The sequence below is a fragment of the Carcharhinus amblyrhynchos genome, chromosome 3, assembly GCF_965287045.1.
Source record: "Carcharhinus amblyrhynchos chromosome 3, sCarAmb.v2.hapA, whole genome shotgun sequence".
In the NCBI taxonomy this organism is placed as follows: domain Eukaryota; kingdom Metazoa; phylum Chordata; class Chondrichthyes; order Carcharhiniformes; family Carcharhinidae; genus Carcharhinus; species Carcharhinus amblyrhynchos.
Window position 1 is genome coordinate 118613311 of NC_137326.1, and position 27874 is coordinate 118641184.

General features: G+C 44.6%; 1 protein-coding gene across 1 annotated transcript in view; it reads left to right on the top strand.

Annotated features, from left to right (window-relative positions):
• LOC145341255 (apolipoprotein D-like) overlaps positions 1 to 27874 on the top strand; it is a 42972-nt gene extending 15098 nt beyond the window's left edge. The window contains exons 2-6 of the mRNA XM_080186182.1: positions 12135 to 12274; positions 15428 to 15558; positions 22030 to 22112; positions 26864 to 26896; positions 27610 to 27874. Of these exons, the coding sequence (XP_080042308.1) occupies positions 12135 to 12274; positions 15428 to 15558; positions 22030 to 22112; positions 26864 to 26896; positions 27610 to 27842 (620 nt within the window). The 3' untranslated portion in view covers positions 27843 to 27874. The remainder of the gene's footprint in view (positions 1 to 12134; positions 12275 to 15427; positions 15559 to 22029; positions 22113 to 26863; positions 26897 to 27609) is intronic.

Here is a 27874-nt window from a genome sequence, read left to right on the forward strand (position 1 = left end):
GACCTTCTGCAGTAACCTCTTGTGAGGTACCTTATCAAACGCCTTCTGAAAATCCAGAAAGACCACATCCACCGGCTCTCCTCTATCCACCGCCCTAGACACATCCTCATAGAACTCCAGTAAATTTGTCAGACATGACTTCCCTTTAATGAAACCGTGTTGCATCTGCCCTATCAAGCAATTCCCTTCAAGATGCCTCGCAATTTCCTCCTTAATGACAGATTCTAACATTTTACCTACCACAGACGTTAAACTAACCGGCCTATAATTCCCCGCCTTTTGCCTGGCACCCTTCTTAAACAACGGCGTAACATTAGCCGTTTTCCAATCTTCCGGCACTTCCCCGGAATCCAGCGACGTCTGGAAAATAACCACCAAGGCATCCACTATAACCTCCGCCATTTCTTTCAGAACCCTCGGATGCATTCCATCCGGTCCTGGGGACTTGTCCACAATCAGCCCCTCCAGTCTGTCGCGCACCACCTCTCTAGTAACAGTAATGTCATTAAGACCCTCCAGTCCTACCACCTTTCCATCGCTAACACCCGGCAAATTATTCACGTCCTCCTCCGTGAAGACAGAAACAAAAAAGTTATTCAAGACCTTAGCCATATCCCCATCCCCTACCACTAGGTCCCCTTTCTCATCCTCTAAGGGACCAACGTTCACCCTAGCCAGCCTCTTCCTTTTTATATATTTATAAAAACTCTTGCTATCCTTTTTTATATTAAGCGCTAGCCCAGCTTCATAGCTTCTTCTACCCTCCTTTATCAACTTTTTTGTCAATCTTTGTTGACATTTAAACCTTTCCCAATCCTCTTCTTGCCCACTGCTCTTAGCTACTCTAAATTCCTCCGCTTTTAATTTAACACTTTCCTTCACCTCCTTCGTTATCCACGGCTTATTACCTCTCTTCCTACTGTCCTTTTTAACCATCGGAATAAATTTCTGCTGAGCACCAAGAAAGATCTCCTTAAAGATCCTCCACTGCTCCTCAGCAGACCTACCTTCCAACGCGCTCCCCCAGTCCACATTCGCCAATTCTTCTCTCATCCTACCGTACTCCCCTCTATTCAAACAAAGGACGCGTGTCCGGGAACCCACTTTCTCCTCCTCCATCTGCAACAGAAACTCCACCATACAATGATCACTCTCTCCAAGAGGATCCTTCACCGCAAGGTCCCTAATTCTACCCGCCTCATTACATAGCACCAGATCCAAGATAGCTCGCTCCCTCGTCGGCTCCAACACACACTGTTCCAGGAAACTATCCCGGCAGCATTCCAAGAACTCCTCCTCGAGCCCACCTCGTCCAACATGGGTCGACCAATCAATATGCAGATTGAAATCCCCCATAACTACTGCCGTCCCATTCCTGCACGCCACACTTATTTGCGCGTTAACAGCCCGCCCCACCTCCAGATCATTATTCGGGGGCCTATAGACGACACCCACCAGCGTCTTCCTCCCTTTGCTGTTCCTAATCTCCACCCACAACGATTCCACTTTCTGCTCTTTGGCTCCGATATCATCCCTTGCTACCACCTTGATGCTGTCCTTAATCAGCAGAGCTACGCCACCCCCTCTTTCCTCCTGCCTATCCTTCCTAAACACTTGATAGCCCTGTACATTCATCTCCCAGTCCCTGTCACCTTGCAGCCACGTCTCTGTAATGGCCACCAGATCGTATCCATTTGTGTCGATCTGCGCCACCAGCTCATCCACTTTATTCCGAATGCTTCGTGCATTCAGATAAAGCGCTTTCATCCCAGCCTTCTTCTGGACCCTATTTGCCGTAACGCCACCACTTGGGACATCCTCAGCCTCTTCCCTTACCTGTACCCTATCCTTAACTGTAGACCTCCTAACATCACCTACCCTCGCACCCTCCCCCCCCCTAATTAGTTTAAAGCCCTGTCTACAGTCCTCTTTACTCGATTCGCCAGCACTCTGGTCCCAGCACGATTCAGACCAACCCCATCCCGCCCGAACAAGTCCCACCTACCCCAATACTGGTGCCAATGCCCCATAAATTCGATCCCATTCCTCCCACACCAATCTCTGAGCCACCCATTCACTTCCTTTATCCTGTCAACAAAGTGGAGTTAAAATCTCATTTTCATCACCAAATATGGCGACAATTTCTCAAAGACAAAAACATGTATTTAATACAATCTCTCAAGCACCTGACCCCTCGATAGCCAACATAGCTCTATGTGGATCAATAAATGAGTCAGCTCAGCCCCCATTTCAGAACACAGAGACTGAAAAAGGCTGGTATTCAGTGCGCTGATTTTAATGACTTTCACAACTCCTTTCAACACCACTTCAAGATTCAATGGAATTCCTTTCAATGCCAATGCCGAGCAGTGAATAAAGTAAAAATTATTTATTAGTCACAAGTAGGCTTACATTAACACTGCAATGAAGGTACTGTGAAATCCCCTAGTCGCCACAGTCCAGCGCCTGTTCGGGTACACTGAATAAGAATTTAGCATGGCCAATGCACCTAACCAGCACGTCTTTGGACTATGGGAGGAAACTGGAGCATCTGGAGGAAACCCACACAAATGTGGGGAGAATGTGCAGACTCCACACAGACAGTGACCCAAGCCAGAATCCAACTTGGGTCCCTGGTGCTGTGAGGAGCAGCGCTAACCACTGTGCCACCATGCCGCCCCAGTAAAGCAATTACTCCCTACTATGTCCTTTTAGCTGCCGCCTTCATCCTTAATGTAACTTTTCTGTTTTCCCAGTCATGCTGGCTGCCCCATCGCTTGATTAACCCAGTCGGGTCTGCATTTATTCAACCACGTAGCTATTCAAACTTCAAACACCTGGGCGCCAGCTATGATGGTCTGTAATGTCAAACAGCACAGCAAATCCTCAACAAATCCATTGTGTCAAATATACCAAACATAAACTAACAAGGTGGCACAACAAGTGGTACAGCCAGTTGTACTTTCATCTAATTGCACTGAGAAATCGCCCACTAACTTTAACTGAGAAATAAGCTGTACTTGTAAATTCTCAGCAATATCACAAATCAGATGACTTCTAATCAGTGAAGTCGCCACAGGTTGCAGGAAGAATCAGTTTCTCTATAATAATGTGGGGCACGTTCTCTTCAGCCATGCAGTAAATTACCATGTACGAGGCTAACTGTGCTTTGTCAAAGAACTTGAGCTTTCACTTCTTGCTGCATCCTTTGAAACAAGTCCAAAGGATTGTTCTCCAGAATGCCATTCTTAAGCTTCTGATACCTGCAATTTCAAGGGTTTTTAATTCTCATTCACCAGTAATTCCCCACATATAACACACATAGGCTTTGCACCCTGATGTTTTAAAGTTTATTTATTAGTGTGACAAGTAGGCTTACATTAACACCGCAATGAAACTACTGTGAAAATCCGCTAGTTGCCACACTCTGGCACCTGTTTGGGTGCACTGAGGGAGAATTTAACATGGCCAACGCACCAAACCAGCACATCCTTCAGATTGCGAGAGAAGAAAGGAGCAGTCGGAAGAAGCCCACATAGACACAGGGAGAATGTACAGACCCCATGCAATAATCCAAGCCAAGAATCGAAAGTGGGTCCCTGATGCTGTGAGGCAGCAGTGCTAACCACTGTACCACTGTGCTGCCCCGTTGGCAAAACTGACAAAACCATATCTCAAAAAAAGGTCATCTTAATACTGTGTTGTTCCTGATTTTAGATTTTTCATTGCAGACTGTTCACAAGAGGCTCTAGTGCTCTGTATATAGCTAACATTAGTACTGCTCTGTCCTGTCATGGACTCAGTGGAATGTCTGGCAGGTTCAGTTGCAAAATCCTGGCCAGTAGGTTTATCAGCTATCACCTAACAAAGCAATCCATGAGTGCATTTGCCTCAGTAGAATAGAAAATAGGCAATGAGTGAATTAGCACCAAGTGCATGTACATAAAGGACACTTAGAATCATAGAATTCCTGTAGTGCAGAAGGAGGCCTTTTGGCCATCGAGTCTGCACTGACCACAATCCCACCCAGGCCCTATTCCCATAAACTTACATATTTACCTTGTTAATCCCCTGACATGAGGGTCAATTTGGCATGGCAAATCAACCTAACCTGCACATCTTTTGACTGCAGGAGGAAACCGGAGCACCTGGAGGAAAACCACGCAAAAAAGGGGGAGAATGTGTAAACTCTACGCAGATAATGACCTGAGGCCAGAATTGAAGCGAGGTCCCTGGCACTGCGAGACAGCAGTGCTGACCACTATGCCACCATGCCAACCCTTGGTGCCAGGTGCACATATAGGACACACTGACCTGTTTATTCTTGTTTCATGTGGTCATGCACTTTACTGCAGCAAGGATTTACCCAGAGAGAAAAACTGAATAAAGTTCTGTTGATTTTTGTGGATCATTTTTGGCATCACATTGTTCAGAATCCCGCAACCCATTCATGGATCGCAACCCCCACTTTGAAAAACACTGGTCTAGTTCTCAGCCACAGCTGAGAAACTAGGGGCAACTCTAACTCCCCTTACCAGGTCTCTGGCTTTCCTGAGGCATCTTGTTTGTCTTCAGTGCTGTCCAAGACTGCAGCTTTATTCTGAATGCTGGGAAACATCACTGCCTACCATCCTCCAGAATTAAAAAAAAACACAATTTATCACAGCATTCTGCTTTCTTTCTTTAAGTCATTTTCTTAACCTAGCCTGGCACTGCTCATTCTATTGTCTAAACCTCAATTTGATTAGCCAGCCTTCTATATAGTACCTTATAAAAGGCTTTCTTAAAACTCAGGTAGACAGATTCCCTTCATCAATTACTTCAACAAAAAATTCAAATACATTAGTCAAGTATGTTGTAACTTATACAAATCAATACTGGCTCTCCTTAACACAAGCCTTTCCAAGTACCTCGTGTCACATTTGTCACTCTCCAATCCTCTGGCATCTCCCCAGAGGAAGAGGCGGAAGATTGGAAGATTATGGCAAACCTTCCGTTATCTCCACCTCCACTATCTTTAGCAACATGGAATGTAAGGACCAGGTGACTTGGCCATTTATCCAAAGCATAGTCAGTAGTATTTCCAGTATCTATCACCCATCAGTATACATCTCTTCCATTGCCGTTACAATCTTCACTTCTACTGAGAGTATGTCAGAATCTTCCTCCTCAGTAAGCATAGATACAAAATACTCATTAAGTATTCTAAGCCTCTGAATATACTTCACATTCTTTGCCCCTAATAGGTCCTAGTTCATTTCTTGTTACTCATGTACTATTTATATGTTGGTAGAAGGTTTTTGGCTTCCTTTATATGTTGAATGCCTTCTATTCCCTTATTCTTGCTTTGCCCATCATATCTTCCTTGTCATTTCCCCTCCCAATTTATAAGCTGGGATTTTCCTGTCCCACCTTCAATAATGTTGGCCCTGGCGGGACTGGAAGATGTCACCCATTGTATTTGTCCTTGGGCTCACTTGAAGAATTATGTTGACTTGCATAGACTCTATTTTTTATGAAATCATATTTGCTATCTCCGTATTCATCCAAGAAGCTCTGACCATTACCTTGCATCCTTTTTGGAATATACCTAGCCTGTAACTGAAGCATCTCTACCTTAAGGATTGCCCATTGTGCTGTTTCTTTGTCCCTATCAATATCTGATTCAATTTTATCCTGGATAAATCCCCATTCATCTCACTGAAATTAACCCTGTTCCAATATAGAAATTTGACTTTTGATTTTTTTTTGCTCTTCTCCATTGCTAATCTAGAACTTATGATACATTGATTCACTTGACCTACCTCATTCCTTAACACCAGAGCCTAGCCCCTCTCACTCTGTCCTTAACAAAGATTATACCATTTCTATCTCTGATACTACCCAACATTCTCACTTTTGCTATTTTATATCTCATTTCTATAGCTATATGTTTGTTCCCATGCCCCCTGACAACTTAGTTTAAATGATTCCTAATAATAGTGAAAATCACCAACAGGCCATTGGTCCCAGTCCTGTTGAAATGTAACCCTTTTAACTTGAGGACCAACCGGCGACGGGTTAAGTCCAAGCGAGGCTGGACAATGTCGTGTGGAATTTCTTAACGACATGCTAAGTAAATGACATGCTAAGATTTTCCGGCTACGTTTGCCTCAAGCCCAGAAAATCCAATCTGAAATCAACAGAACTTTGCATGGTCCGTGTCCCGCTCGTTATGATTCCCTGGCAGGCGGTACGGGAAAATTCCGCCCAGTATTTCAAGTTCTGCATTGATCCTCCCTATCTCCCCATTAACGTTGTCATCAGTCTGTAGTGAAGTGAATAAAATGAACATACGAATTAAGTGCAAGAGTAGGCCACCTGGCCCCTCAAACTAACTCCACCATTCAGTAAGATTGCAGCTGATCTGATTGTAAAATCAATCCCACATTTATGTCTACCTCCAATAATCTTTCACCTCCTTGTTAATAAAGAATCTATCCAGCTCTGCCTTAAAAATATTCAAAGGTTCTAATTCCCCTGCCTTTTGAGGAAGAGAGCTCCAAACACTCACAATGCTGTGAGAGAAAACATTTCTCCTCATCTCCATTTTAAGTGAGCGATCCCTTCGTTTTAAATAATGATCCCTAGTTCTAGATCCTCCAATGAAAGGGAAACATCCACATCCATCCTGTAAATACCCATCAGGATCTTAAAGGTTTCAATCAATCCCGCCTTACTCTTCTAAACTCTAGAGAATATAAAACTAACCTCTCCAAACTTTGCTCATAAGGCAATCCGCTCATTCCTGGTGTTAGGCTAGTAGTAAACCTTCTCTGAACTGTTTCTAATGCATTTATCTCTTTCCTTAGAAAAAAGAGACCAATACTGTTCACACTACTCCAGGTGTGGTCTTATCAATCCCCTGTATAGCTAAAGGATAACCTTTGTAAATTCTTAAAACACCATGGCCGAATCTTTCCACTTTTCACGTCAGTGGAATTTTCCCTTCCCACCCCAGTGAACGGAGATTTGGCTGGCGGCCAGACTCTCCGGCTTCACTGCTGTGGGAGTGCGGTGTGAGCGGCGGGCAAGATCGAGTCCTTTGTTTCAGTTAATAGAACTATTTCCTCAATCAGGCACATGCAACACCTAGAGGTGGTAGCCAGGAAATTGCAGGCCACAACTCCCTGTGTTTTGAGCCTTTTATATAAATTAAAGTCTATGGGTCTGAAATTGTATGATTCTTTTCAGAGGATAGTGAACCTGGGGAATTCTCTACAACCAAAGGCTGTTGAAGTCAAGTCACTGAATATGCTTAAGGAGGAAATATATTTCTGTGCACTAAAGGCATTATGAGGTACGGGAAGAGAGTGGGAGTTTGGCATTGAGATGGAGGATCAGACATGATCATATTAAATGATGGAGCAGGCTCAAGGGGCTGAATGGCCTGCTCCCATTGTTTATGTTTTCTCTATGTTTCTAATTTCAACTTGTAACTTATCAGCTATTGAATGAAGAAGTCCATGCCTACATAAAGCAAGACTTGGATAACATTCAGATTTAGGTTAATGAGTGGCAAGTAACAGTTATGATCCTCCTTCTGCTGGGCTGCCTCCTCCCCAGCGATGCCCGGTCAATCAGTCTCCACGTCTTTCTCCTCCAAAAGGTTTCTTCACTGCTGCGCCAGTTGTGTAGGGTACAGCGCACCACCACAATAGGGATGATATCAGGGGACTATACTGGAGGGCACTGCCAAAGTGATCCAGGCACCTTAACCACATTCTGAGGAGCCCTATGCATCTCTCCACTATTGAACGATTGGTAATATGGGCCTCATTATATCAGGTCTCCGCATCAGTCTCTGGCCTCTGCACAAGTGTCATCAGCCAAACCGGAAGCAGATATCCCATGTTCCCCATGAGCCATCCCTGCACCCTGGGCTTTCCTCAAAGACCCCCAGGGCATGGGAATTCCTCAATATGAAGCCAACTTGCACACTGCCGGGGTGTCTGCTGCAGACGTGCAGGATATTCAGCTGATGGTCACACATTAATTACACATTTATTGAGTGGAAGCCCTTTCTGTTCATGAATTCACTGGGGTTTTGAGGCCGACATGGGCGCAATCTATAGCCACCTGCACACTTGGCATCGCTGCTATGGCCGTGAATCCCGCAACCCGAGCTTCCTGCTGGGCCTTGTCCAGCTCAAATTTAACATATTGGCCAGCCCAAGCATACAGGGCATCTGTGACCTCCTTGGCACACTTGTGGATGGATGATTGGGAAATGCCACTGATGGTCAGGAAGGACCTGGTGGTGTAAAGGTTTAAGATGGACGTCACTTTCACAGCCACCGCGAGTGGGTGCCACCCCCATGCCCCAAAGTGCCAGGTCCTGCAAAATGGCACAAGTGCCACACTGTCTCCTTTTGGAGCCGTAGCCATCAGCAGTAGGCAATGTTTGACGGTTGCTCGAAGGCCACTCTCACGCGGAATTGCCGAGGTCTCCGCCCCCTCCTTCTCCTGTGCCTCCCCCTGCGTGAATGACGGCCACATCCTGCCTCTGGTGGCCATCTCCCTCTACTCCTGTGAGTGGTAAGGCCTAGGACTCCTCTGCCCGCAATTCACCCTCCTGCTCCAGCTCCTCAACTCCAGCAGTAACCAAAAGAACAGCAAGATTAATGGGCTGCATTGCAAAAACCATCTCATCAATCTGAAGAGGTGGGGGTTGGGGTTGGTATTTGGGAACGGGGAGAGACAGATGGAGAAGTCAAAGAATTCTACTTTCCCCCAGCCCAGCAACACAACTCTCCATTCCTTTCCACAGACCCCCAGCAACACACTTCCCATATCTCCCCCACAGACCCCCAGCAACACACACTCCCCTTAACCCCCAACAGACCCGCAGCAACACACACTCCCCTTAACCCCCAACAGACCCCCAGCAACACGCACTCTCCTACCCCCCCACAGACCCCAAGCAACATACACTCCCCATGATGCCCACACAGACCTGAAGCAACACACTCTCCATACCCCCCCACAGACCCCAGAATGGCAACTTTATTCCCCCCTCCATTCACAAACTCATACCCAGAACCTATGCATTAGTGGCCACAGACAGTGCTACTTGACAAGTCCTGAGGCTGCAACACTGCCACTTCAGAGAGTTTCCAGCCTATCCCTCACCAGCAAGTGCTTGCTGCTGCCAGCACAAGGACCCAGAATCAGCGCTAAGACCTGAAGGTAATATTCTGAACTTGGTCCGCGCTGTCAGTCCAAAGTCAGCCCCCATGTACAACAGCAACACCTCCCTCTCCCCACACACTCACAGGCTCCCCCGACCCAAAACGCATCATGGTCACCACAAATGGCAGCACGGAGCAGTTTGAAAGCAGAGACTTACCTCCTTGCTTACCTTCTTTGCTCAAGTGCCTGAACACAACTTTTATACATGAGGTGTTTTACTGACCAACCTGGCTGTAGCGAATGGGACAGTTAAGGCAGCTGAGTTGTGATGATTGGGAGTGAGGTTCGCTAATGACTTTGTGACAAATGTAAAAAAGTGCAAATTGAAGTTTCGTCCATTTTGGACAGGATCCCAATCGCGTTGATTTTTTGGGGTAAAATGGGAACGGTCAGGGAAAATGCGTGCCATTCCCACTAGTCACATCACTCCTGATTTTACGACATTTTCCCCCCGCAAAACAGGTGCAATGAGGTCATAAAGTTCCACCCATTTTCACAATTTCTTCATCATCACTGGGTTAATATCCTGGAATTTTCTAACAACTAGCATATCATGCAGTTAGCAACATTTCAAGTAAACCATTCACCACCATTCTCTCAGGAGAAGTTAAGCATGGACAACAAATGCTGACCTCGCCAGTAAAACCTACAACCCTGAACGCTGAATGTCCAAAATAAGATCTCTGAGTTTACCTGTGAACTGAAGGACATTATAATATGAAAAAGCTAAACTTGGGGAAAGGATTTTTAGCTCCCTTTTAACCCCCTTTCCAGCCATGAGGACATAATCTAAGCTGACACCCTAATGTAATGCTGAGAAAGTGCTGCATTGTCTGGGATGCTGTCTTTGAAGTGTCACAAGGAGATAGTCAATTCGGGTGCACGCTGAGTGGCACTATTCAAAAAGGTGTGGGTGGTTGTTCTGGTGGTTTGATCAACATTGCTCCGTCACCCATCACCATTGAAAAACAGGTTAATTGGACATGCAGGTCTCTGCTGTTTGGGGAATTCCATGGTGCTAAAAAAGCGCATAACAGGAGTTGTTCTATTTCATTACATATGAAGTTCTCCGAATGTTTCTGAAATTGGTGACAAGGTTCTGTAAAACTGCAACTCTTTTTTCATCATACCAAATCTAGCAGGTATCAGGCTCTTTGCTGCTGTAATGTAGTTGTTTTTCTATCATTATTTAACAGTATTTTCTGTGATTCTTTTAAATATTGGTCCAGGGATAAAGATTAGGGACATTCTGATTAGTGCTTTGGTGAGATTCAGCAATCCTCACATTGCCCATTCTGTACAGAGCTGCACATTACTGACTGGCATCTCCCCTGGGGCTGTGAATCAGGATTGTTTTAACTCTTTCCCCGGTAACTCTGATCTCCTGCTGCTTTGGGTAGTGCTGACTGAGATATAAGGAGTGGCTGTGGGGCTGTGCAGCAGACACTGGTACACATCAGCTGGGATCCGGGGACAGCTACAGAGCACATCACCGTTCAGGGTAAGTCATTGGGAATTGTTACAATGCGGGCAAGGGGATTACTGAAACTGAGAAGGGTCCTTGTAATAATCTTGGGGGCGGGGGGGGGGTAATGAAACACAGCTCCTCCCTCATTGAACTGTGATCCTATTGCCCAGCATTCTGCTCATTTCCATCATGATCAGCGTGTTCAGTGTGTTGGGGATTTTAGGGGAACCCAAATGACCAGATCGGAACATCATGGACATGAGGAGCTTTACACACAGACTGGCCATTTATAAATGTACTATTGCATGTTTAGACCTTGCGATTTGCCTGCTACTCCACTAAAACCAAGAAAGGTTCACTTATAAAGAGAGATTGATAATCCTATTGTGAAGAATCGAGTTGGTTTATTTGTTTGCTGCGGCTGTTATGAAGCTGAAACAAGGGGATTCAAAGCTCCAATGTTGGAAATTCCCTGGAAATTACCAACACGGAGAACAGATTTTTAAATGACAGAAACAGACAAGAATCGTTTCAGATGATTTTGGAGATGAATGAGGAAATGTGGTTAAAACCACATGGAAAGTGGACTGTGAGAGGGCTGGGTGGACGGAGCCCACTCCGGGGAACAATGCATCCAACCTCAGCGGAACCGCTGCTGTTCCCCCCTCACTCACTGCAACTGGGGCGAGGGATGCTTTTCCCTCTTTACTGTCTGCACCTTCCTCATTCAGCGCATTGGACTGAAGGCTCTGAGCACTGGCACACATTTTATAAGCGTACATCTGGAAACAGCTGTACCAGTTGGGAGAGCGGCAGCAGCGAGAATATCCGAGTGGAGACACTTCTCAAACCATCAGCACTTGTTCCTAAATCCTCTTCCTAAACCCCCAGCTGTTAGCAGCTTTGGATTTATCCAAACGTTGACTCTGTAAAGATTGGAGACTTGTCTGAACATAAGGTGCTGGAAACATATTCCTGTCAGCATCTGATCTGGGAAACATTTTCCTTCGAGACTTTTCACACAGTTCCTGCTGGAATTCCTGTCCACTTCGAGTGAGGAGCAGGCAATCCTCACCAAGGGGTGAGGAACAGGGAACAGTTCACTGACTTACAATCGCTCAGCCTTTTACACATAATCATCTAGATTTTTAACAACCGATTTGTTTGAAGTTGTGATGGTGGAAGGCAACAACAGAGTTGGAATGGGAGAACATTTTTATCAATCAGAGAAACAGGTTTGAACAAGAATACACATCCCGGATTGGGGAAACAATATAAAATCATGGGGAGGCGCTCTAGCTTTTTAATGTTTTCTCCAAATGCGGTCCTGGCTGAGAGTTTGCAGACAAAGCTATTGCCTCCTTCACCCTACTCTGTGCTTTACTCAATATTCCGAGTGTAAAATGGTAGAGAAATCTCTCTCTTTGTGTTTCAGATTCCTCTGGAGCCGGTACCATGCGGGGATTATTGTTCATACTGTCCATCGCTTCTATTTGTCTCGTCAAAAGAGTCCAAGCTATCGATTGGGGTGCTTGTCAACATATCGACCTGCAGCAAAATTTTGATATTGATAAGGTTTGTCCTATTAATAATTGAACATTTTGTAGCTGAGTGGCAGCACAATTTACTTCACGGCAGAGCAGATAAATAGGGGAGTTAAGAAGGCATATGGAACACTTGCTTTCATCAGTCATGGCATAGCGTATAAGAGCAGGGAGGTAATGTTGGAGCTGTTCAGAAATTGGTTAGGTCACAGCTGGGGTACTGTGTCCAGTTCTGGCCACCATGGTGGCACATTGGTTTGCACTGCTGCCTCAGAGCACCAGGGACCCAGGTTAAATTCTAGCCTCGGGTCACTGACTGAGTGGAGTTTGCACATTCTCGGTGGTCTGCGTGGGCCTCCTCCCAGTGCTCCAGTTTCCTCCCACAGTCCAGAGGTGTGTAGTTTAGATTGATTGGCCATACTAATTGACCCTAGTGTCAGAGGGATTAGAATGGTAAATGAAGGTTATGGGAATAGGCCCTCAGTGGCATTGTGCTCAGTACAGACTTGATGGGCTGAATGGCCTCTTTCTGCACTGTAGGGATTCTGTGGATTGTATGATTGTACAGGGGTACAGAGAAGATGTTGCCTGAGATGAAGCATTTAAGCTATAAGGAGAGATTGGATAGGCTTGAACTGTTTTCTTTAGAGCAGAGAAGGCTGTTGGGAGCAGGGGGTGGTCGGGGTGGGGTGGGGGGGAATGACTGAGATGTATAAGTATGGAGCGGCATGGAGACACTGAATAGGGAGCAGTTTTAGGGTAAGGGCCAGGAGATTCAGAGGGGAGTTGAAGAAAAAAAACATTTCAGTCAGAGGGTGCTGAGAATCTAGAATGCACTGCCTGGGAATGTAACAGAGGCCAGGAACCTTACAACCTTTAAGAACTATTTGGATGAACACTTGAAACACCATAATATTCAGGAATATGGGACAAGTGCTGGAAAATGGAATCTGGGCAACTGTAATGGTAGTTATTATCCCTGATGGGCTGGAGGGGCTGTATAATTCTATGAATCTAAAAAAAGAATCACTGTCAACTTCTAAAAGATCAATAAACAACATGTTCCCAAATACCAACCTACCTATACTAACACACATATTAGGAGCAGGAGTAAATCATTGTATGCAAATTTTGAAAGCGGTTTCTCCTGAGAGTGAGGAATCAGAATTTAACAATAATACAAACAAAAAATACTGGAAATACTCAGCAGGTCAGGTAGAATTGGTGGATCGAAAGAAAACATCGAAAGAAACATTTCAAGTTGATGACGACCCTTATTTCACCAGAGTGCTCTGAAGTGTCCAAAATGTGACTTTGTTTATCTCCATAGGTGCTGCCTGACCTGTTGAGTATTTCCAGCATTTTCTGTTGTTATTTTGGATTTCCAGCATCGGAAACTTTTTGCGTTTGTGTCATTGAATTCCCTGATGTATTACAAAATCTGACGCGCTGGTGAAAATGAATAATATTGGTCAAAAAATTCTCAAATGCACTTTCATAAAAAAAAACACACCTGACACGTGTTCTGTATTGTTCTATTTACTTCAATTTACCATTCCAATAATCACCTTAAATCTGTGCAATTTAAGTGAAAGTTTAAATATCTTATTATAGTGTAACTTACATTAAGATGATTTGCCCAAATAAATGGTCTTTATTTGTGTCAATCATTTTAACAGGTACAATTCTGCTCACCAAACGTGTTCTAAAAATTGTAACTGTCAAGCAAACTTTCTTGATACAAACTTTTGCCCCAGCATTTTGAATGGGAACATTGCTGACAGTTTTATCACAGTGGTTCTGATACAAAATCAACTACAAGAGCAAAGGAGTGGAGATGGTGATGGGTTGGGGAAATTCCTTTTGCTTTGCCCTGGTAAATACTGGAATAATTTGAATTATAATTTAATGATTTTAATTTAAACGTCTCTCCAAGCATTTGTAAAATAATATCAAAAGTGATGTTCTATGGGCCCCAGTGGCACATTTTCAGTGAATGTAGAAGTCATCTTTTGGAAACTTGGAAATTTTGCAAATTTTCTGTTAAAATGCACTAGCAGGGAGTTTTCAATTTCAAACTGCATGAAACAATGAAATACATTTCAGGTGACAATCTTTTTTTTTATAAATAGGCTTATTTCAGACTTTATTTCTCACCATTTTCCATCTCAACATTTTTCCGTGTCCATGAGGTATTTATGAGAAAGACTGAAAGATTAAGTTCAAAGTGATCCTGCGTTTGTAGGTGTGGAATTGTTTTTGAAATGACCCACAAACTGTCAATGTCTGATTCAAATGGGAAGCGTTGGTAAGTTGAGTTGGCCATTGACCTGCACATCCACAATAGTGACCTGAGATACTCACTGCTCCCAGCCTTATGCTGTCTATAGAGGAGAAATTAATTCTCTGAACATCAGTGCTCTGCCTGAAATTCTGGTCTGAACTTTGCTGTGGCTTGGCACCACAGCTGTCTTCCTATCTTGCTCAGATATTTCTATCTTTGAACTTGTCTGAGTTAATTCAGAAAACCGACGTGAATTCAGGATTGCCATGGTTGAGAATTTCCTTGATGAAACTACGTAGATAATGATGTGTAAATCTTCAGCATTTTCTTGTTAATTTGACCTCATCACTAACTGAGATGAAAGGCAATGGATTTGTGAATAAAATGCCTTTTCTTCCCGAATCTTACATTTTTATGAAAAAAATTCCCCTTCGTTAGGCAAACTGGAAAAACTCCAGGGGACAAAAAGACAACAAACCACATTATAAGGACAAGGCTTCACAAGGGGCAACAAGGGTTGCATGTGAGCCAAACGAAAAGTGGCAGAGCAAGTCTTCTCTCTGTCCGGCCCAAAAACCCACACTGTTTTCTCACATGGCAGAGAGGCAGGTGATTTGCTCTCATCTCTCTGCATATAATCCAACCATCCACCAGGGAGGAATTGCAGGGAGCACCAATGAAAATGGTTATCCTCTGAGGGAGGAGAGGCCCTCCTAATGAATCTAAATTTGGTTAATATTTGATGGAGAATCATGGTTACAAAATAATGCCATATACCATCTCTCATAAAAATCTTGTGAAGATATTTTGAGCGATTGTGTTTTTAACCTTAAAACCTAACATTTGATCCCAATGAATCATGCACACGGATTCATGAAGCTAATATGTTTGATTTTCCAGTATTTGGGAACATGGTACGAAATTGAACGACTTTACAACATCAGCGGGAAGCACAGCTGCATTTCAGAAACAATATCACGGATTCCTAACAATGCTGAAGGCAAATTGGAGCTTCTGTCTCGGATGACCAAGTAAGTATTCCAGAAATAATCTTTAGGCTTTAATCAAACATGTTCTTTGCATCCAGTAATAGTGACCATTTGCATAAATGTACTCGTAGTCAGGAACTGAAGTGGAGCTCATAACATTGAAGCAAGTTACTTATGACATAGAATCATAGGTGTTTACAGCATGGAAACAGGCCCTTCGGCCCAACTTGTCCATGCCATCCTTTCTTTTTAAAACCCCTAAGCTAACCCCAATTGCCCACATTTGGCCCATATCCCTCTATACCCATCATACCCATGTAACAATCTAAATGCTTTTTAAAAGACAAAATTGTATCTGCCACTGCTATCACCTCTGGCAGCTTGTTCCAGACACTCACCACTCTCTGTGTGAACTAATTGCCCCTCTGGACACTTTCGTATCTCTCCCTACTCACGTTAAACTTATGCTCTCTCGTTTTAGACTCCCTACCTTTGGGAAAAGATATTGACGAGCTGATCTGTGCCCCTCATTATTTTATAAACCTCTATAAGATCACCCCTCAGCCTCCTACGCTCCAGAGAAAGAAGTCCCTGTCTATCCAGTCCTTGTAACTCAATCCATCAAGTCCCGATGGCATCCTAGTAAATCTTTTCTGCACTCTTTATAGTTTAATAATATCCTTTCTATAATAGAGTGACCAGAATTGTACACAGTATTCCAAGTGTGGCCTTACCAATGTCTTGTACAACTTCAACAAGACATTCCAACTCCTGTATTCAATATTCTGACTGATGAAACCAAGCATGCCGAATGCTTTCTTCACCACTCTGTCCATCTGTGACTCCACTTTCAAGAAGATATGAACATGTACCTCTACATCTCTTTGTTCTGTAACTCTCCCCAGTGCCCTACCATTAATTGAATAAGTGCTGCTCTGGTTCAATCTACCAAAATGCATCACCTCGCATTTGTCTAAATTAAACTCCATCTGCCATTCATCAGCCCATTGGCCCAATTGATCAAGATCAGCTTTAAAGTTAACGTTTATTTATTAGTCACAAGTAGGCTTACATTCGCACTGCAATGAAGTTATTGTGAAAATCCCCTCATTGCCACACTCTGGCACCTGTTCGGGTACACTGAGGCAGAATTTAGCATGGCCAATGCTCAGAACCTACACGTTTTTGGGCTGTGGAGGGAAACTGGAGCACCTGGAGGAAACCCATGCAGACACAAGGAGAATGTGTAAACTCCACACAGTAGTGACCCAAGCCAGGAGTTGAACCTGGGTTCCTGGCACTGATGAGACAGCAGTGCTAACCACTTTGCCACTGTACCGCCCCAACCGCTTGGCCAGACTAATCTGCAATGGCGTTTATCCTTCACATGTGCCAAACTCCTAATCCCACACACATAACCCTTTATCCTCCTTTCCTTTAACCATCTATCTGACCTCCAGTTGAAAGCTAACATGGGGCTAGATTTTAACCTGGAGGCAAATTCTCTGTCAGGTTGAGGCTTTGAGGTCCGGAAAGCCAGATGAACAGGGTTCCCGAACGCCCTGAAGAATTTAGTTACAGTGTTGCTTTTATTTCCATGGAATTCCAGCCAGCCTGGAGTCAGTCTGATTGACAGGCTGGACATCTTTCAGCAGGCTACAAGAGCAGGTGGGGTTGTGTGGGAGTGAGAGATATTGCTGGCAGGGTGGAGGAGGGAGTCACAGTGGATCCAATGGAAGTCCTAGGGTTTCCAATTGCAAAAAGAGTCCTGTAAGTGGTTTGAGGTCTACCCGGGGCTCAGAGGAGCTGGTCATGTTTGAGGGCCTCTGATAGTGATGGGAAAATCAGAAAGGTCAAGGGGAACTCCTGCTTCTATAGACCTACCAGCAATTCAGCAAAGGCACTTGCTACATGAAGTCAGCACTTCTCGCTCTCCTCAGGTTGTAGAGTTTCCTGAGGCCTGGGAAATCTGGCTGGTTGCGGTTAAAAATAGAATGTCAGTTTCCCATCATGCAGCTGGCTATCTTCTGAGGGAGCGAAGGCCCCCCTGATTAATCTAGATTTGGTCAATGGTGTTGTTGTGATAACGCGCATGAGGTTCATGGAATCACTGGCGGATCTCTCCGTGTGGCTCATTGGATATTAGTCCCCCTGGTAACAGGCAATGGCTTGCCCAGTTGGAGCTCATTTCCTGAGCTTTTAATAAGGCAGGCCGAGAACTGGGCCTGCTGGACTGAGCTTGCTGAAATTTATTCCCGGTCAGGGATTAGTGTGTGTGTATACACATGTTTTTACTTTGCATTCAGTAATAAAATATATCCATTTCCTTTTGGGATTCCTAAGTCATTACATTGGCAATGAGCAACAAAAAAACTTTTGGACAGCCTTGTCTTTCAATGAACCTGGTAAGACAGTGATGGGGAGATATTGAAAATGCTGAGTAAGTGGGTGAGGACCTGGCAGATGGAGTATAATGTTAGCAAATGTGAGGTTATTCACTTTGGTAGAAAAAATAGTAGGAGGGATTATTATTTAAAGGGCGAAAAGCTGCAGCATGCTACGGTGCAGAGGGACCTGGGGGTCCTTGTGCACGAGTCGCAAAAACCCAGTCTGCAGGTGCAGCAGGTGATCAAGAAGGCGAATGGAATGTTGGCCTTTATAGTGAAGGGGATAGAATATAAAAGTAGGGAGGTCTTGCTGCAACTGTAGGGCACTGGTGAGGCTGCAACTGGAGCACTGTGTGCAGTTTTGGTCACCGCATTTGCAAAAGGATATATTGGCCTTGGAAAGAGTGCAGAGAAGGTTCACAAGGCTGATACTGGAGATGAGGGGGTTAGCCTATGAGGAGAGATTGAATCGACTGGGTCTGTACTCGTTGGGGTTTAGAAGGCTGAGGGGGATTTTATAGAGACATATAAGATAATGAAGGGGCTAGATAGGGTAGAGATAGAGAGATTCTTTCTGCTTAGAAAGGATAGCAGAACTAGAGGGCACAGCCTCAAAATAAGGGGGGGGGTGCGCAGTTTAGATTGGAGTTGAGGAGGAACTTTTTCACTCAAAGGGTGGTGAGTCTCTGGAATTCTCTGCCCATTGAAGTGGTGGAGGCTGCCTCGCTGAATATATTTAAGTCACGGGTAGATAGGTTTCTGATAGACAAGGGAATTAAGGATTTTGGGGAGAAAGTGGGAAAGTGGATCCACTTCAGATCAGCCATGATCTTGTTGAATGGTGGGGCAGACTCGAAGGGCTAGTTGGCCTATTCCTGCTCCTATTTCTTATGTTCCTATGCCACTGTTTGAGAAACTGGAAGCTTATGATGCAGGTGTGGAGGATTCGTCCCAGTGCACCAAAAGAATTCGATTTTTTTTGAGCAAATTGGATAGAAAGAGGTGACTGGCAAAAAGTCATCCTCCTGACTGCTTGTGGGGCCCTGCCTTACAGCATCATATAAAGCTTACCCCACCTGGCAGCCTGGATTCAAAACCTTTTGACAAATTGGTAGACATGATATCAGACCACCAAGCTCCTAAACTGTTGCTACATTGCAATTCTCCAGGTTTAACACAGAAACTAGACTCCCTGGGGAACTGAATACTTGACGAGACTATGGAAATTGGTGGAGCACTGTGAGTATGCGGGGGTCAGCAATTCCGGTAATGTTAAAGGATCGTTCAGTATGTGGAGTTAATGACCCAAAGAAAGTTACTCGCCTAACCAACTCTGAGCTTCAAGAAAGTCATAGAACTGGCCCTTTCCGGCCAAAATATGGGAAAAAGGGGCCCAGGAGCTTTAAGTGTTCATAGACTGTATACCATTCTCAGCCTTGGGCAACCCCTACATGGCAGAACCAAGTCTCCAGAGGATATTTGTTGTTCTTTATTCATGGGACATAGGCATCGCTGGCTGAATCAGCATTTATTACCCATCCCTAGTTGCCCAAGGGCAGCTGCAGTCAACTACAGTAGCAGTAGTAGTCAACTGCTACTACAATAGCAGTAGTCGCTACCTGCTACTGTAGGCCACAGCAGGTAGGGACGGCAGATTTTCTTCCCTAAAGAGCAAGAGTGAACCAGATGGGTTTTTTCCAACAATTGACAATGGTTTCATGGTCATCAGTAGATTCTTAATTCAGATTTTTTTGTTGAATTCAAATTCCACCATTTACTGTGGCGGGATTTGAACGAAGGTCCCAAGAACACTCACATCTCCCATTTGCTGTCAAGCAAGGGCGACTGGAGGCCATGAAATTCTAGAACTAAACAAGAAGTGAGGAGCGCACACATCCATGCTGCACTTGTAGTCATACAGTCCATCCCAGACAATGCTACTGAAACAGGCAAAATGTGTACCACCAAGGCTGAAGGGCAAAGCCACTTCAGGAGGGCATTTCAAATAAACCAGCCTGAGAGTGAGATTGATGAAACTAAATTGCATTGCCACACCCAGAGCTGCCAATTAACATTGCCTCCCACTTAGACAGATACGGTGTGCCACGTGTAGAACACTTGTATGCATAGGTGGCTGGGGATCACATGTTTTCCAAATTAGCCACGCCTACCTCCAACTGGAGATTGCAGTGTCATCCAGGAAGTATGTCACCATAAATACTCACAAAGGACTGTATGAGTATACTTGTTTCCCTTTGGAGTGCCTTTGGCTTGTGCCATTTTTCATAGGGTGATGGAGAATATCCTTCGAAGGATTCCCAGAGTGACAGTCTACCTGGATGACTTTTTTAATCTGAGGAGCGACTGCAAAGGAACATTTGGATTTCGGAGGAGGCCTTACAGCATTTTTCTGATGCTGGTGCCCGACTAAAAAGGGAAAAATATGTGTTCCAGGTCAAGGAGGTAAAGAACCTTGGGTACAGATTTGATAAGGATAGATTGCATCCAGTCAAAGGGAAAGCAATGACCTAGTGGTATTATCACTAGATTATTAATTCAGAAATGTAGCTAATATTCTGGGGACCTGCGGTTTGCATCCTGCCAAATGATGGAATTTGAATTCAATAAAAAATATCTGGAATTAAGAATCTACTGATGAACATGAAATCATTGTCGATTGTAGTAAAAACCCATTTGGTTCACTCATGCCCTTTAGAGAAGGAAATCTGCTGTCCTTACCCAGTCTGGCCTACATGTGACTCCAGAGCCACAGCAATGTGATTGATGCTCAACTGCCCTCAGGCAAGTAGGCATGGGCAATAAATGCTGGGCAGCCAGCAATGCTCCTGTCCCACGAATGAATGAAAAAGAAAGGTGAGCACCATGAAAGAGGCTCCGTCTCTAAGGAACACAACAGAGTTGAAGTCTTTCCTAGTCCTCATAAATTACTATGGAAATTTCATACTGAAAATGGTGACTCTGACTCCCAAATTTGCCCAACAATGACAAGTTAAAACAAGAAGAGCAGGAAAGGGGTCATGATGATCCGAGGCTGGATGGAGACATCAAACTAAGAGATACGCTCCATATGAGGAATTTTGGTGATGGCTGTCCATGGATTCTGGGAGTTATTCTCAAGAAAAGAGGACTGGTGTCTTATGAGGTAAAAACCAGGGAGAAGGCCTTAAAGAAGCATATAAGTCACTTCCATCACAGGGAGCACTCTGCAGAAGCAACTGTTTTGATGAATGTGCCACTGTTGGCGTACTTCACACCGGAAAATTCTGCCCTCTAAAAACTCAGGAGCTACTCATCTGGACGAGGAGGATCTTGGTTTGGCCATGGAGACAGAGGTGGCAGACTGCCAGTCAGAGGCGGGCATTGAGGATGAGACCTCTGTAGTGGCTCTTCAATACTCTTCACAGAAGGGGAGATTACCTATCTTTTACACGCACCCCATCCTCCCCACAACCCCGACCAGACTCTACAAGCAATGGAGATGAGAACATGAACAAAGACGTGGAGAATGTCCCATCGTCATGGGGAGCGAGGGGGAATCCTTGGACTCAGAGGGGAGGTGGGGGGTGTGACAATCCCCACGAGGTCCATGGAAAATCACTGATGTATCTCACTCTGCGGCCTGTTGAGTATGAGTTCTCCTGGTAACAGGCAGTGGGCCTGCCCAGCTGGAACTCATGACATGAGCCTTTTATAAGGCAGGCTCAAGCAGGCTGACGGACATCATGCTTTTAGAGAAAGACTCATCGATTGTAAGAATTATGTGCCCTTTTCTGCAACTATTCTCTCTGTCCTGATCGACAAGTGGATATTGAAAGTATCCCAGACGTTTATTCCTACTTTGCTCTGACTGCAGATTTCCTCCTCACAGACCTCTTTTTATCCTTAGTCTCCAACCTGACACAGCGCCCCCTCCTCTTCAACATTAAGTGCATTCAGAACGCACTGTGGCTGATACGAAAAGGCAGGTGATCTTCCCCATTGGAAATCTGCTTTGAAGAGGAGAATACAATATCCCCTCCAACCCCACTACCATCCCTTTACCTCAAAGCATTCAATACAGGATTGAAAATACTGTTTTCACGTGCAAACCTTGTTTTTTTTGCAGCGGTGACGGTGAAGTGGTTGCAACACCAGGACAATTAATAATACCTTCAAAGGGAGAAAAGGCCAAACTTCAGTACAGGCTCGGTATGTATTATTTTTATTTCTTTTTTCATGGGATGTGGACACCTCTGGCTAGGCCAGCATTTAATTCAGGGAATGCTGCTGTCCATGTGGTGTAGGTACACCGGAGTGTTAGGGAGGGAGTTCCAGAAATTTGACACTGTGACAGTGAAAGAACACTAATATATTTCCAAGTCAGGATGGTATGTGGCTTGGAGGGGAACTTGTCCTGGTGTTCCCATGCATCTTTTGCCCTTGTCCTTCTAGGAGATGGGTGTCATTGATTTGTAATGATGTGGAGATGCTGCTATTGGACTGGGGTGGACAAGATGAGCGGTCACACAACACCGGGTTATAGTCCAGCAGGTTTATTTGAAATCACAAGCTTTCGGAGCACTGCTTTTTCATCAGACACTTCACCTGATGAAGGAGCAGCGCTCCAAAAGTTTGTCATTTCAACTAAACCTCATGGATTTGTAAGGTGCTGCTGAAGGAGACATTGTAGGTTTAGAAGTGCACCTTGTAGATGGTACACACTGCCACCATAGTATGTTGGTGGTGGAGGGAGTGAATGTTTAACATGGTGGATGGGGTCCCAATCCAACGAACTGCTCTATCCTGGATGGTTTTAAATTTTTTCAGTGTTGTTGTTACTGCACTCAGCTAGACAAGTGGAATGTAGAACATAGAGACATAGAAAAACTACAGTACAATACAGGCCCTTCAGCCTATAGAGTTGTGCCAAACATATCCTTACCTTAGAGATGACTAGGCTAACCTATAACCCTCTATCTTACTAAGTTAAATGTACTCCATCACATTCCCTACTTGTGCCATGTAGGTGGCTTTGGGGAGTCAGGAGAAGAGTTACTTGCCATAGAATTCCCAGCCTCTGACATGCTCTTCTAGCCACAGTATTTACATGTCTGGTTCAATTCCGTTTCTGGTAAATGGTTACTTCGGGTATGTTGATAACTAGGCATCCTCTGATCATAATGGGTGGGAGGCTTCGAATCTCTCTTGTTGGAGATGGTCACTTCCTGTCACTTGTGTGGTGCAAATTTAATTTGTCACTTATCAGCTCAAGTTTGAAATGTTGTCCGATCTTACTGGATATGGGCATGGCAACTTCCATACCTGAGGAGCTGAGAATGGCGCTGAGTACCATCATTACTGAACGTTTCTGTTTCTGACCTTATGATGGAGGTAACATAATTGTTGAAGCAGCTGAAGATGGTTGAGTCTGTTTCACTACCCTGAAGAACTTCCACAACAGTGCCCTGGGACTAAAGTGATTGACTTCTGTCAACTACAACCACCTTCCTTTGTGCCATGTATGATACCAAACTGTGAAGTTTTCCCCCTGCAATGAGTAACGCACCTTCTGACTCCCCTTTGCCGATCCAGATCTATAAGGCTCAAGTCAGGGGTGTGAGAAATACTCTGTACTTGCATGGATGTGTATATCTCCAACACTCCAACTGATTCCAACCAGTGGAGAGGATCCCCAAGTATTCCCTTGGCTTCAATTTTGCTAGTTTTCTTTAATCAAATGCTGCCTTGATGTCAAGGCCAGTCACTCTCACCTCACATATTGAGTTTGGCTCTTTTTTCTTGTCCATATTTGGACCAAGGCTGTAATGAGGTCAGGAGCTGAGTGACCCCGAGTCAGTGAGTAGGTTATTGCTGAGTATGTGCAGCTTGATGGCAGTGTTAACAACATCTCCCATCACCTGGCAGGTAACTGAGACTAGCCTGATGGGGCAGTAATTGGCCAGGTTGGATTTGTCCAACTTTTTGTGTACAGGACATACCTGCCATTCTGCCAGGTAGATGTCAGTGGAACACATGGCTAAGAGTGCACATTTTTTTTATTATTGTCAACATATTGTATGACCCAGAGGTGTTACACTATCCAGTCTTCACTGTTCCTTGATGATATGTGGAATGAATCCAATTGGCTGGAAACTGTGATGGTGGGGACCTCGGCTGGAGGCCAAGATGGATTATCCACACATCACCTCTAGTTGAAGGTGATTGTAAATGATTCAGACCTGTCTTTTGCACTGATTGCTGGGCTCCTCCATCATTGAGGATGAGGATATTTGTGGGTTATCTTCCTCCAGTTAATCATTTAATTGTCCATCACCATTCATGACTGGATGTGGCAGGACTGCAGAGCTTTGTTCTGATCTGTTGACTGCAGGATCACTTATCTCAATCTATTGCATGCTGTTTATGCTGTTTGGTTTGGAAGTAGTCCTGCATTGTATCTTCGCCATGTTGACCCCTCATTTTTAGTTATGCCTGGTGGCACAACCTCCTGTCCTCTTCATTGGACAAGAGTTGACCACTTGCCTTGGTAGTGATGGTGGAATGAAGAATATGCTGGGCCATGAGGTTACAGGTTGTGGTTGAATACAATTTTGCTGTAGCTGATGGCCCACAGTGTTCCTTAGATTCCCAGTTTTAAGTTGTTAGATCAAATCAAAATCTATCCCATTTAGCACAGTGATAGTGCCACACAACAAAAAGAACGGTATCCTCAGTGTGAAGGTGGGGTTTATTCTCCACATGGACTGTGTGTTGGATGCTCCTTCCAGTACTGTCATGGACAGATACATCTGTGATAAGTGGGTAAGAATGAGGTGAAGTAGATGCTTTGCTCTTGATGGTTCCCTCACCATCTGCTACAGAGCCAGTACAGGAGCTTCATCCTTTAGCACTCAGTCAGATCAGGCAGTAGTGATGTTCCTGAGCCACTGATGGTAATGGACATTGAAGTCCCCACCCAGGATGCATTCTGGGCTCTTCCTATTGTTAGTGCTTCTTCCACGTGGTGTTCATCAGGAAGGAGTATTGGTTCATCAGCTGAGGAGAGGGAATGGGACTGGCTGGCAGAGTAGGTGGTAATCAGCAGGAAGTTTCCTTGTCCGTGGATTACTATGCTGCATCACGCAAATGTGGTTCCGTAATCTCTCTACTAGATTTCTTCCTGGGATTCCATTGTGAACAAATGACAAAATCAACTGGAGAAACAATTGTTTTGTTGCACTGAAGATTTATTTCCATAAAGGCAGCACATTCTCCAGTAAGAGCTGGGAATAGGGTTTATGCTGCATGATAGATGAGATGTGGGTAATGTTAAAGTGTCCATGAGACACTCAGTGCTGATGATGACCCCCACTAATGTTATGTGAGTTTTTTAAGCTGAGTGTATGATGCCTTTCTGAAAGTGGGATTTTGGAGTGAAGTAATGGTTGACTTACCCTGCCAGCACTTAAGTGATCATTCATCCTCTTACTGCACTGGGTAGTGTTTCTTGGGCAATTACCTGTTGAACAATCCTCCCTTGTGGCACCCTCCCACGCCAGTAAAGTGAGGTTAGTGGTCTTCCTGGAACTATCACACAAGTGAAGGACACCCCAGTACTGGAAGACATCTCTTATGAAAGTCTCCAGGGAATTGTGGCTATACCATTGGCACTCACTTTTATGGTCCTGGGGCCATTTCCCAGTCAATGGAGAACATCATTGGGCTATAGTGTGTTTGACCGACTCTCTGTGACCCCCGTCTTCTGTCAGCCCACTCTGGCCCCAACCATTTGGTACTGCCCAATGCCCAATGGGCAATGCCAAGGTGCCCTTTGGGCATGACCAGTTTGCCCTTTGGGCAGTGCCAGGGGCCAGGTTGGCACTGCCCAACTGGCACCCCCTACTGACTCCTGACCTCCTGAGGGGTGCCTCCATGGCCTTGCTTCACTCTAGTGGTGTCAGCTGCTTGTTCCACATTAGTGAGGAGCAGTTGTAAACTCTGCTGGAATGAACCACTCCTGGCAGGGGGATAGAAGCTAGTGGGCATGGAGGCTTCAGTCGTGGGCCTGTTCATAAAATGGAAATGTGGGTTAGCATATTGTAAGCTGCGCTGATTTCCAGCATGGAGCTGGTTACTCTGAAAATCTTTGCCATGAAGTTGCAAGGAGGCCATGGTGACCAGCCGGAAACCTGCGAAACAGCCTCTGCTAAAGTCTCCCGGCAGGCTGGGAGAATCACCTCCACTGTGTTCATGGGGTGATCTCAGTGAGTTTCTGGTCAATGGTAACCCCAAGGATGTCGACAGTGAGGGAATTAGTAATGGTAACACCATTGAATGTCAAACAGCAGTGATTAGATTTTCTCTTATTGGTGATGGTCATTGCGTGGTAATTGTATCGCGCAAATGTTTCTTGTCATTTGTCAGCCCAATCTTGATCACCTGAATATCTGATTCCTTCAAAGCTGCACATCCTGAAATTCTCAATGTCAACAATATGTTCCACAGCCCACCTTCAGAAAGGGAAATTGAAGATTAGAATTCTAATTTATGGTGGGCGGCAGGGTGACACAGTGCTGCCTCACAACTCCAGTGACCCAGATTCGATTCCAGCTGGGGGGGCACTGTGTGGAGTTTGCATGTTCATCCCATGTCTGCATGGATTTCCTCCAGGTGCTCCAGTTTCCTTCCACAGTCCAAAGATGTGCGGGTTAGGTGGATTAGCCATGGTAAGTGTGAATGTTTATGAGAATAGGGAGGTGGGGGGGTGGTGGTGAGTGTGTGTAAGATACTGTTTCGGAGCGTTGTTGCAGAATCGATTGGCTGAATGGCCTCCTTCTACACTGTAGGGATTCAATGGATTCTGTGGAAAACACCGTTAATTACTTCAATTTTCTTATTAGAGATCAACAGAAAGTGTGATTGCTGTTTGTAACTTAAATATTCTTCTGTTAATCCAACAGAGTCAAAATTCGGTGGACTGGAAAATAGACTAGGTATGTATTAAAAGTACCAGTTCTTGATTAATAACTTTTATACATACAGCAAGAAACAAAATGAGATGCTGTTTCGGAATGTGATAACGCAGTTCAGGGTATTGACATGTTTCCCAGTAAATCTGTTGTTTATCTTCTCATTATCGTGGTAGAAGTTAAATATTATTTGTTAATCTTTAGCCGGAGACTTTGCATTGGACATGAATGATGTTGGGGACTTGAATGGGGAAATCCCTGTTTGGACTATTACAGCTGTCTCTTGGAGTTATTACACACAGCAGGCTATTCCTTCAGATAATCCAGCACTCTGTGTGCAATATATCTTGAGGCATGGTCTATGCTGTTACGCTGGTGGGGCCTGGCCAGAAAAAGCCGGGAGTTAGCAGTCCTGAGATGAGGGGGTAGCATTTTTCAAGGTGCCCTGATCTCTCTGATTTGAAACACAACAAGCTCCCCTGCAATGTGCACAAGAAATCAACCCCTAGGACCTGGGACATTGGCAGAAGAACCAGCATTGAGGTGGCCTGAAATCAGCTCCTGAGATAGCCCAAAATCAGCAAATGGAGATATACTTCACTGTTCCAAATGATATGTTTTAGTTTCCCTAAAAGTTTTTTTTCCAAGTACTGCATTTATTTCAATTAACCAGTTAGCCAATACAAATTGCTTGTTTTATCCCAAGATTAATGTTCTGTATCTTTCTGATTTTGCAGAGCAGCAGCGCACCTTAAACTACTGGGTAGTGGCCACTGACTATACAAGTTACTCATTGGTATTGTCCTGCATATCGTTCTTCAAAATAGCACACACCTCTTACGCATGGATTTTGTCGAGAGAACGGCAGCTATCTGAGAATAACACTAACTACCTACATAACCTTCTGGCTGGATATTCGATCAACCTCAATGATATTGTGAAAGTGAATCAAACCGGTTGCATAGTGTAAAGAGCTCATCAGAACACAGAATAAACATGTCA